The sequence below is a fragment of the Capricornis sumatraensis genome, chromosome 5 (assembly GCF_032405125.1).
Source record: "Capricornis sumatraensis isolate serow.1 chromosome 5, serow.2, whole genome shotgun sequence".
Taxonomy (NCBI): Eukaryota; Metazoa; Chordata; class Mammalia; order Artiodactyla; family Bovidae; genus Capricornis; species Capricornis sumatraensis.
This window is the reverse complement of record NC_091073.1, coordinates 119133515-119145659: the sequence shown is the minus strand read 5'-3', so window position 1 is coordinate 119145659 and position 12145 is coordinate 119133515. Positions and strand designations below refer to the sequence as shown.

General features: G+C 39.3%; 1 protein-coding gene across 1 annotated transcript in view; it reads left to right on the top strand.

Annotated features, from left to right (window-relative positions):
* The window catches only part of KMT2C (lysine methyltransferase 2C), a 257369-nt gene that overhangs the window by 195581 nt on the left and 49643 nt on the right, over positions 1–12145 (top strand). The window contains exons 27-31 of the mRNA XM_068973381.1: positions 2001–2181; positions 5722–5826; positions 7175–7312; positions 7490–7522; positions 7620–7745. Coding sequence (XP_068829482.1) covers positions 2001–2181; positions 5722–5826; positions 7175–7312; positions 7490–7522; positions 7620–7745 — 583 coding nt within the window. The remainder of the gene's footprint in view (positions 1–2000; positions 2182–5721; positions 5827–7174; positions 7313–7489; positions 7523–7619; positions 7746–12145) is intronic.

The following is a 12145-nucleotide window of genomic DNA, read 5'->3' as shown; positions in this document are numbered from 1 at the left end:
GTTTGATCCCTGGGTCGGGAAGACCCCCTGGAGGAGGGCATGGCAACCCACTCCAGTATTCTTGCCTGGAGAATCCCATGGACAGAGGAACCTGGTGGGCTACAGTCCATAGGATCACAAAGAGTCAGACATGACTGAAGTGACTTAGCACGCTTACACCCATTCATTCTGGAAAGTATGAAAACTGATCATTCCATACTTTCACAAAAGAGCCTTTAAAAATAGTGGATTGGATTTCCTGATTACTACTATAGTCATAATCTTAATCTAGATTATTTCTTTTGGTGAACAGGTGTAATTCCCCTAGTGTTCATCAGTAATATACAACTTTTTGATATGGAGGAAACTTGTAATGGTACTGTTACTTGGACATCTTATGATAGCAATTGTATTTTTTTTCCACTGCTTTTTGGAGTAGAGTGGGAAATAGAGTGACTAGTGATGAAAATCCATGAGGAATTCATAAACAGTTTTTTTCTAGTTTTTCTTTATTAATCACAGCAGTGTCAAGATAAGGTGTAAATAATTATGTGATCTACCTAGTAAAAATAGTTTTGTGGTCTGTTAATACCAGATGGTTGATAAATACCACTAAATTCATCATGAGCCATACAAAGAAACAGTTTTTGCTAATGGTGTTCTGAGATCTCTCAGATTTATACTGAAGGCATTAAGTAAATAATCTGTAATGTTCCAAGATGCTTTCTACTATTCAGCATTTTTCTTAGTGATACAAGCATTGCTGGTATAAGAGGCCAGTCATCTCCTGCCCAGTGCTCTTTTCTTTGTGGGTTTTCAGACTTCACAGACCATCCTCCACTGTCCCTTTTCACAAGTTAACCGCGTGGTGTTTCTCCTTTGGGAACTTTTTAAATAATTTATTTTGGCACAGTCTTATAGTCTTGGTTTGTATTTTATGTTTTGCTGGACGTATCATTCAGATTGCTTTCTTTTAATATTACTGTATTTTAGAGCTTTATTTTTGACAGCATAGTCCTACATCCTTTTTAAAAATTTATGTATTTTACAGTATGGATGTTTATAATTCATTTAGTCATATGCTTTCTGACAGACATTGAGGCTGTTTTCATTTTAGGGGGATATAACTAAACAATGATGCAGCGAACCTCTTTCGTTTATGTATCTTTGCCAAGAGTGTATTAAATGTCGGTAGTTACTGCAAAATTGCCCTCCCCTTTCCAGACAGACCACATTATAGAAAATAGAATTTTGGAATAGAAGTAGGTGAAGGGGGTCCCCAGCACTTCCTATTGTTCTCCTTATTGATACTGGAGAAGTTGGGGAGAGATCCTGGAGTTGCAAGGAGGCCAGGCTTGAAAGAGTGGTCTCTACAATATAAATGGAAATAAGTCAGCATGAGTAACTGAATAAAATGCCAAGGCTTTGGTGGTAAATTTTGTACACATAGTTTGTTTAAAATGACTGTAAAAACCCTCCTTCAGATTTATAGTGTGTGAAGTCTTTAATGTGGTTATATGCATCAGTGGGAGATTGCTAAATCTATCTGTGAAGTATACAGATATTAAAGTTGTAGATCAAACCCTTGAGTTAACCTCTGCAGATCATCTACAAATGTTAGTAATATTCACGAAGTTTTAGTTTTTTTTATAATATGAATTAAGATGCCATAATATTATAAATTTATCCATTTTTAAATTTCACTGTAGTCTAACCTGGGATTACCAAATTACTGTGATTGCTAGAAACATTTGACAGAATCGGGTGGTTTTATTTGGTTAATTTTACTTGATTCTATTTAAAGAAACACAAAAAACTTTATTTCTAAAAAAGGGGAATTTACATAAAACAATTGACAGGATATCTCTTGTTTACATATTTCTACATTCAATTCTTATATTGTTAAATACTAAGTTTTTCTGTTATTTCTGCCTTCTTATCAAAATGACAATTACCTGTATTCTCATTTTAGAATTTTATAACTGAGTCAGTCGTTTCCATGTGTGCTTCTCTTTGTCTAGGAAGCTTTCTTTGGAAAAGATCTTCTAGACACAACAAGACAAAACAAACTAAGTTTGGATAATCTATCAGAAGACACAACCCAGCTTTCTTATAAAACAAACACCAATACCACTTTCTTGGATCCTTCCTTAGACCCGCTGCTTAGTTCATCCTCAACGCCAGCAAAACCTGGAGCTCACGGTATGTAGAGTAAATGACAATATTTTTTTTATCACATTACATTCATCTTCCTTTTAGTCAGAGCTTTGAAATGCTTATAAAACTTACCTTTATTGAAATAGAACTTGCATTCAGTAAATGCAACTATTTTTTAAGTGGACCAGGTTTGTATGATTTAGCAAATAAATTCATCTTTGTTACTACCATGAAATCAACTCTTGCAAGTTGTAAAGGAAAACACTTGGTTTGTAGTTGACTGAAGGCGACATATGGGAATATAATGAGGCCATGATTGGTGAGTTACAATAATCTTCAACTTAAGATGTTTTTCAAAATTAATTATATAGCCCCAAGAAATTCCAAAGAAGAAAGAATACTGTAGTTGGAAGCCGTCTGACGCATTGTGTTAATATACTGTGGAATATATTGCCTTGGGAGAAGGAAATGGCAACCCACTCCAGTATTCTTGCCTGGAGAATCCCAGGGATGGGGGAGCCTGGTGGGCTGCCATCTGTGGGGTCACGCAGAGTCGGGCTCGACTGAAGCGACTCAGCAGCAGCAGCAGCATATTGCCTTAGGTCGGTTTCTCACTGTTGACAGTGTAGGCCATCGACCTTTGTTGATGGAGGGAGGCCGTCTGGAGCATTGTGGGATATTCAGCAGCATCTCTAGCCTCACGATGTTGTGATAGGAAAAATGTCTCCAGATATTGCCAAATGTCCCCTGCAAACCTGTCTTCTGTTGAGACTCTAGACATTGGGGATGCAGGGACTGCTCAGAATCAGAGAAAGATACAAGAACTTAATGTGTATAAAGTAATACTGACATCAGCAAGGCTCTCTAGAATTTAGCTAGCTTGGTATCCCAAAGCTTTTCTTCCACTTCTGTATTTTTGTTTTACTTTCAGTTGTGCAGTCCATGGGGTCACAAAGAGTCAGACACGATTCAGCGACTAAACAATGAACAACAAATTAAATATTCTTCTGACAGGCTTCCTTTTTGTCGTTGAATTGCAGTTATCACTCATTTAATTCTATAAACCCAATTTTGAAAATAATCTTAAAGCAGTATCCACTGAAAGATGACTTTTGATAATGTTGAGTTGCATTTTCATTAACTTGGCATTATCCTGGATTGAAATACAGGCTACTAGTATTTTTTTAACTTCTTGAAATAATTAGAAGCAATCTTGCCCCCTGTTATTCGAAAGCACACATTTAGCATGAGACTAAAGGCCATACTCTTTGTTTAATGTTAACAGATCATTTTACTTTTTAGTTCAATCGTTTTGAGTATTTTCCTGCTCTCATCCGTGTCAGTATGTTGTTAAAATAATGTGTAGTGAAAGACTTGCAAGTACTTCAAAGGATGTCTTACTATTTGAAGGATGCCTTGTAAAAACCTTGCCTAGCCATTTAAAGGCTTCCATAGAAGTAAATTGCCCTTGAGTTTTTATAAGAAAGAGAACTGGGGTTGGGCAGGAGATACTGTGACAGGAAAGACATTGATATATACCATTTTTCATTCCTGTTTCCTTTATTTGAAGTCATTTTCCCCAAAAAATCGGTGAAGAGAGAATGGTTTAGTGATAAAGCCAAAATATAGAGGACTAGAATAACACACATGTCAAAATCTGGTTGAATGTCATGCTCTGTACAGTTGAACCACTCTTTTGCTTTATGATGGGGAATTGAAAAACAATAGCTTCCTTTTTTTAAAAAAGTTATTCAATATTTTCCATTATGTCAGTTTTAATAATTTGTTAAAAAGATATAAAATGTCATCAGGTAGAGGAGAATTTTTAAAACACAGTCTTTTAAAAACCACTGTTATTTGTTTAATAGAATTCCATTGGTTTAAGTCTCTTTACTCACTTGTGTTTTGTTGATGCTTTGTGGCTTGTGGGATCTTAGTTCCCTGACTAGGGATTGATCCCACACCTCCTGCAGTGGGAGTGTGGGGTCTCAACTGCTGGACGTCAAGGGGAAACCCTCCACTGATTCAAAATCAAACAAACCTTACCCCGAAACAGTTACCCGTTTTTTTGTTTTTTGTTTCAAGGATACTGTTGTCTAGAGAATATATTATTGAAATAATTTTATTTTTTAAAAACTTTAGAAATATTTGGGCATACAAAATTTACTTTGGATTTCAGTTTGAAAAATTGTATTTTTATGTATGTGTGAATTCTGTCTGATACGTTTAAAGGGTCAAGACTATGTTTTATAGAAATACTTTGTGTAGAGTCTGGAGTATTTTACGTCATCTTCTCTTTTTTTTCTTAAGTAAAAACAGTCAAAAACGGATTAAAAAATGCTGATATTCCTTACATGACTAATAAAGTCGCTAAAGGTAACCTAAATATTCTCCTACTTGATTAGGCTAGAAACCCTTGTTGCTCTCCCTGGCTCCTGATTGTCTCACGTTCAGCATCTCACACACCCGCAAGTTTGTCTCTGCCTTCAGATGCCATCCCACACCAGCGGCTGCCTACCTAAGCCTCCATCCGCTGTGTGCAGGAGGGCACCGCCTCTCACCAGGACCACAGCCACTCCTGCTCCCCGACTCAGCTCCAGTCTCCCAGCACGCCTTGCCCTCCTCCACCTTGGTCCATTCTGCACCTGGCAGCCAGTGTGTTCCCTTTAAGACATCAGTCACACCTTTCTCTAGCAACCTTCCAGCAGTTTCCCGTTTTACAGATGCCCCTGGAACAACAGGGGTTTGAACTGCAAGGGTCCACTTAGATGCGGAGTTTTTTCTCATACGTACAAGCAGTCCTAGGATCTCTGGTGGGCTGAATCTGCGGATGTGGAGATGAGGCTAGAGAGGGCGAGTGTGGGTCAGATTTGGGTATTTGAGTACGTGGAGGATTGGCGGCCCCCTCCATGTTGCTCTTAATCCTTTTTTCCCTTATTGTTTATTTTTATAGCACTTATACTGGTGGCGTTTATTTACTCCTCTGAAAGAGGAAGCTCTGGAGCATCTGCACTGTGTCCCTTTTCTATTCCAGTGGCCTGACCAGTGCCTATTAGCTTCCTCCATAGACATAATTCTGTGGCTGCTCAAATACCTTCTTGAGTAAATGAGTGAAAATGAGTGTTAAGAGTAAAGCTGGAAGTAGGCATTTTACTCGATGGTATCTGCTTTATACTTTACAAGGAACTTTAAGCAGTAGGTTTGTCTTTAATATTTATCTTCTATTGTGTTTTCTAGATGTCATTTTTAGAGGTGCTTTTTCTAAAAATTTTTTTTTTTTTTGCTTTGTTACAGCATTCTATTTCATTTTTACTGCCTATGGGTTTTTATTTTAACATTTATTTCATTGTTAATATACAGTAGTCACAAAAAAGTCTTAATTTGTAATGTTTTGTTATTCAAATGTTGGAGTGCCTTTTCTATGAAAAATTCCTTACTTTAGAAGTAATAATCTTTTTATAATTCTAGCAGTTACCTCAGTATCTACTATATTCTCAATATTTGGTAAATGGTTGAATGAATGAGTTTTAGAATTTAATGTTTAGGAAAATGGTGACACTTTGAAAATATACTTACTATACTTAGGTGCTGCTGATGACCCCTTAGCTGATATTTCTGAAGTCTTAAACACAGATGATGACATTCTTGGAATAATTTCAGATGACCTTGCAAAATCAGTTGATCATTCAGGTACATTTGCTCAGTGTCTATTTTATGATGTGAGTGAGAGGTATGTGTGTGTGTGTGAATGAAGCATAGTCATTGAAATAGAAAAAATTTTTTTCTCTGACATCGTCAAACTCATCATTTTATTTGATCTGCCTTGACTTTCCTGCTTTAAGAGGGGAAATAGCGCATTAGTAATTTCTGTTGTCTGTTTAATTGCATCAGAGCTAAGACTTTTTGCCTTATGTACCTCGTTTCTTCTTTTGTTTGAGCCGTCCCCCACTTCCCGCTCCTGTGGTAATCATCCATTTTATTTGGTTTGGGTCTTGTAGGTCTTGATTTATGCACTTTCCAGGTTGAGAGCTCACCTTGTGCATTTGGTAAGAAACAGCAGTGGATGGTGGCTGACTAGCAGTAGTCTGTTCTGTTTTCAGTAGCGATTTCAGCTGGAACGGCCTGTAGCTGCATGCGTTCTTGTTACAGTGCTCCTGTGTTACTAATCCAGCTCTGTTTCCTCTGTGTGTGCAGCTAAAGCATGGTACACCTGTGCTGTGCTTTGGGTGACTTTCTCTGTAGTGTTCTTTCTTTTTCTTTTTTTTAATGAATGGTTTTATTCTTTTTAGAAAGTAATCTGTACTATTACCCAAACATTATATTGATAGTTCCTAATATAACCTCAAATAAGAGATGAATTTTCACTTGTTGATAGTAATGTTGAGGAAGTATGATAAAATAGACAATAAACCACTTTTAAATGTCACTCTTGCTTAAAAACCAGTTTATGTAAGATACAGCATGTTATGAACATAATCTGCATCTCGTTTTTGACTACAGAATATTTCAGAAATAAGATCTGTAGTTGGAATTGTTCACCAGAGGATGATTTTTACTAAGCATTAAGAGTTTTTTAGCTTTCCATTAGTTAGTGTGAAACTTGATTGTTTTACAACCTGCATATGATAGTTGACCCAGTTGTGTTTGAAACCACAAGTTCCTAAGTTTGAGTTAAAAGTATATTGAACATTATATATTGATTCTTCTTAGAGACCCCTGACTTAATAATATGGTGCTTTTTCATGTGTAGAAATTAGCAATTTAGAACTAGAAGTGTTCTTTTGTTTCTGAGGAAATGTATTTCTCATGATTAAACCATAACTTTTTAAGCAGAGCCTAAGTTTACAAATATATTGTGCCTAATTTTTACTGATTGACTCCCTGGATTGGTTTAAGAATCTAGATTAATTCAGAATTACAGGCTTTCCATTGCTTTGTTTTAATCCTGTTGTTATGTGTTAATGCAGGTAAATAGTGTAATGCATTTTGTGTGAGTGTTCAGAATCCACTTTCTGATATACATACCTTGCTCCTCTAGCTGGAATAAACGTTGGTCCGGTCGCTGATGACCCTTCGTCTCTGCCTCAGCCAAGTGTGGGTCAGAGTTCACGGCCTCTAAGTGAAGAGCAGCTCGATGGCATCCTCAGCCCTGAACTTGACAAGATGGTCACAGACGGTAAAGCATTTGCCCTCCATCTGGGCTTTCTAAAGACACGCAGAAATGTAACAGGATCTTCAAAGATGTCTGCATGCCAGTTAACTTCTATTCTGATCGTTCTGTGACAGATATTATATTGCATCCGGATATCGACATGGTAGTTGTTAATATTTCCATCTCTTTATTTTATCCTAGGAGCAATTCTCAGCAAGTTGTATAAAATCCCAGGTATTTGTGTTCTGATTCTTTTGTTGATGGAAATATACTCCCTGTGCTCTGGCTCTCGTAGTCTCTTAACCGTGCTCATTGTCGTTGTGTCTCCTAGAGCTCGGGGGCAAGGATGTGGAGGACTTGTTTACCGCGGTGCTCAGTCCTGCCGCTGCGCCGCCGCCCCCTGTGCCGCAGCCGCCACCACCCCCTGCGCCCCAGCTGCTGCCCGTGCACGGCCAGGGTACGTCGCCTCTAGACAAGTGTCGTAAGTACGGCCCTGCCGCCTGTGCCCCCTCGCGTCGCGTCGGCCTTCACATGCCTCTCGGTCACCACGCACACAGACTTGACAAGAGAGGGTCCTCTTTTGCAGTGGTGGGGTAGGACCAGCCTCTGAATTCCTCTCAGTCACACCCCCGCCTCCCCGCCTTTCCCGGGAATGCAGCGGCTCACTCTATGGTCAGAATTCTTTTGCCCACTTCACTGGCAGTGCCCCTGTTAACAGTGCCCACCTCCTTCCCTGTCCCTGTCCTGGTCCCGTGTCACCTTTCCTCAGTCGTTCCCGCAGAAATGTTCCGAGAACTGCTCAGCCCTCGCCGGCTGCCTTGGACTCATCCATCTGGTCTGAGTCTCAGTCACTCCCTCTGTGGTCAGCAAGTCTCCACGCCCACACTCCCCCCCCAGGCTTTCCATTCGTAGTGTGTGGTGCAAACATAAACGCCCATTTGGGGCATTACGGGTTTCCCTGCGATGGTGAGCTCCTTGAAGACTAGAGTCACCACTGCCTTTGCTGTATACCTGCCACAGAACATGGCCTCAGTAAATTCTTGGAGGGTAAATCGGTGCCCTTTCTACCACTGTCGACTGAAATTCCTACTTCCTATAGGCAAATAGGAAATTTGCCTATTTTGTTTAACACACTTTCTTCTACCTATTTGTAACTAGTTGCAGAACAAAGTTCAGGCTTTCCTTTCTCCCTCTTTTTGAAGAGCTGAAATCTGATAGGCTAGGATCAAAATTTTGTGGGCATAGATAAGGAGATACTGCTTCAGACTGTATTCTTGATAATTGAACTATCAGGTCCTCTCTCTCTATCCTGTTGTCACTGCTTTTTGATTCTATACTGAACTGAATGATTTATGATGATGCTTTTATTTCATACACTGTATTTGTGTAAGTGCTGAAAAGCGCAGATAATTTAATGTTACCTTGGCCACAAATTTTGTGTATACACGAACATTTCTATAAGGCACATAATTGAAATGTTTTAGTTTCTACCAGTTTTAGCCGCTAAACATCAATTTACCACGATGTTTGCTAGACCAAATGTGATTTACATTTGGATGAAACAGATTCATAAGCGCTTCTTGACATAATTGTTCCCATACGCTTTCTTAATCATTAAGAACTCTTCCGTGTTTCTCTTTGTAGCATATAAAAATAAAAGCAACTGTCTCCAAGTTTTCTGAAACTAGAAGTATTTCAAAAATCAAATCAGTTAAAAATGTATTCCTTTATAAAAAGGTTTTATGATCATTGTTTAAATCATTTCAGTGTGCAGTCTCATGTTTAATAAGATACTGAGGATGAGGGAGGTTGATGTTTACTTGGAGAGGAGGTGGGTTTTGGCTAGGTGCTTACGTGTAGCTCAGAAATGACAAAGGCTGACCACCCACCAGAGTTTATAATTGTAGTATTGTAGACTTTCAGGTAGACAACTCATTTCTGTTGTTGTTGCCGTGGTTCAGTCACTCAGTTGTGTCTCTTTGCAACCCCATGGACTGTAGCATGCCAGACTTCCTTGTCCTTCACTATCTCCTAGAGTTTGCTCAAACTCATGTCCATTATAGTGAGCATAATTCAAGCAGAGCTGTAAGAGTCTCTGAGATTTCCGCATTTGTGTTTGAAAGAATAATAACTTAAGGATAAGATATCTTCAGATCACATGCAGGGAGACATGTGCCTATTTAGGAATGGCAGCTCTGCTCCATCCCAGAGCAAAGGAGGAGAGGTAAAAGGGACGGTTTAAGGAGGCCAGATTAGAAAGTGCGACGCTGGGGCTAGATTTTGTCTGGACAGCTAGGCATTGGCAGTTGGCCTTTTTTCCTCCAGCCTTTGGAGACCTCACACCAGTGAAATGATCTGATGAGTCACATGTTTTGGCAAAGTAGCTCTGGTGTTAATATTGGAAGTGGATTTGGGATGGGAAGAGTTGTATATTAATTAGTTTATTTCAGTTGGGACTGAATGAAAAATTGGGTTCCATGTGAATATATGCAGTAGTAACTGAAAGGAGGAGATGGATTTGATAGACAGCAATGTTATCATAAGTAGGATTGTGCTACCAATTGGGTGTACGATGTAAGGAGAAAGGAAAGAAACTGAACTGGACTGTATATATGTCAGGCTGGCCTAGAAGATAATCAGTCGTGCTGTAAACTTGAAACATGGAACAAAGGAGAAAGAGACAGAATGTGTGTGTGTTGTAGAGGAGAGAGGTGGAGATGTAATGAACTTAGTTTTAGGCCGTTTTTACTTTGTTAGAAATGAGCATATGCATTGTTCTGACTTACAGGCATTTGCAGTTGTTCATAGCTGTAGATAAAAGCTTAGGACTTGTCTGTTTAGTGATCAGAAGGGTAAGATTTCTTAAGAGAATATACTTCAGTAGAATGTAGAATCTTGAACTCTTTTTAAGTGAATGTAATAAATTACATGCTTCACAGCTGGTTCATATTCGTATAAAATTGCATGCTCCTTTTCTTTCCCTCTTTTGAGGGCTGGATGAAAGTGAAAAACGGAGGTGGAGACCCTGAGTGCGAGGTAGGGTCTTAGCGGCGATGCTCGTGACACAGTCTGTAAGGCCAAGTAGAGAGAAAGGTGGTGTGTTGTTCCCTTGGGTCAGACAAGGCTGTCGTGATCCTTAGTGGAGCAGCCTGGTAGGAGCGGAGAGGAGGGCAGAGCGTGGTGTGCTGGCAGTTACACAGGTCAGAAAGTGGAGAAGGGAAGTTGCAGGAAGACTGAGAGTAACTTGAAATCACTTTAAATGGAGGTTACATGAAGTAACTTTTCAATCAGTTCTTAACCACGTTTTGAAAAAGATGCTAGTATGACCAGATAATGGTAAACTGGAGAGGTACGGGGTAGCGGGTGGAGACCACCTCCTAATTAAAATCATAATAAAGAAAAAATGCTTTACATTTATTTATGTGTACAGCAACAACAGGCTATTTAATCTCTCTGGGTCTTTCTTTTTTCTTTTTTGCATAAATGTCACTACACATAATAACCCATTCCATGGAGTTGGTGTGAGGACCAGTGAGTTAATTAATGCATGTAAAGCCCTTAGTACAGGGCCAGGCTAACAGGCAATAGCTGTTGTTGTTACATAACCTTCCAGTACGATTGTGTTGCGGGCACAGTCGTCAGTGCTGGTAGAGTGCCACGGGACTGCTCCCGTTCTCAGGGCCAGAAAGGGAGCTCTGGTTTAGCCTAATTACATGCAAGACACTTGATATTTTTCAGTGAAATACATTGCTTAGTGGAACCTCCTTTTCTCTTAAGATGAAAATAGAGGTAGCATTCTACTTGGAATGAATGCAGAAATCTTGCTCCTTAAATCTAATGCTTGGAGTGAATTTCAGTGTCCTCAGACACTTGGCTGTTGTGGAGTCCCAAACCAGTGGGCCACCCTGCCGTTCTGCAGGAGGAGCCCTAACCTGATGGTGGGTGTTTCCAGGACCAGTGCCCCCTGAGACAGACCCTGAAGATCTGTGGACGTTCAGCCCCAGCGTCCTCAGACAGGAGCTTGAGAGTTGTAATGGAGGATCAGGTTTAGCTGACCGGACATTCTGTGGTGCAGAGCGTGTTGTGGGCAAGGCACTTGTGGTTATTCTTCTTTCTAACCATTTGGCGAGTGATCAGGTTAGGAGTGCCCTGTCGTTGTGCTAACCTCATGACTGATTTTTGTTTGCATAACTAACTGGTGATACAGGTATGGATCTTCAGTGCTGTTCTGAGTGTTACAATTGTCAGTAGAGGCCATGTATTTATTACTTGAAAGTGTGTCTCTAAGTTGGAGGCGTTTTCTTCCCCTCTTACAGTTTTATTGAGAGATAATTGACATACAGCTGTCTGTAGTTTCAAGTATATAGCAAACAGTTTACCTTACATCATGAAATGATTACCACTGTAAGTTTATGGAAGGGATTTTTGAAGATACACCCAAAAAAGGTGTTTTTTGTGTGTGCCCTTTTTTTTTTTTGGCTGGAAAATTGCTTGGCTAAGGACAGTTGACTTACTACCAAATAGTTTAGGAAAACAGACAATCACAATAAGGGTTGGAGTTCTGTGTTTGTGCAGAGTTTGGGGAAACACAAGGTGGTCTTATTATGGTTTGCCTTATGTCTCTGAGGAAAGAAGATATGAAGGTGATGGAATGCGAGTTAAAAGGGACTCGGTGCCTGAAACTCCAAGTAGTGAAAATTAGGTTAAAAAAAAATTACATATTTTTAACAGTAATCATCTAATTTATCATGGTAGGTGCAATATTGCTTGTTCCCAACTACTTTAGAGAAAAAGTGCCAATTTAAGAATAATAGGTGGGATTTTTATTTGTATATGGAATATCTGTTCATAAATTTT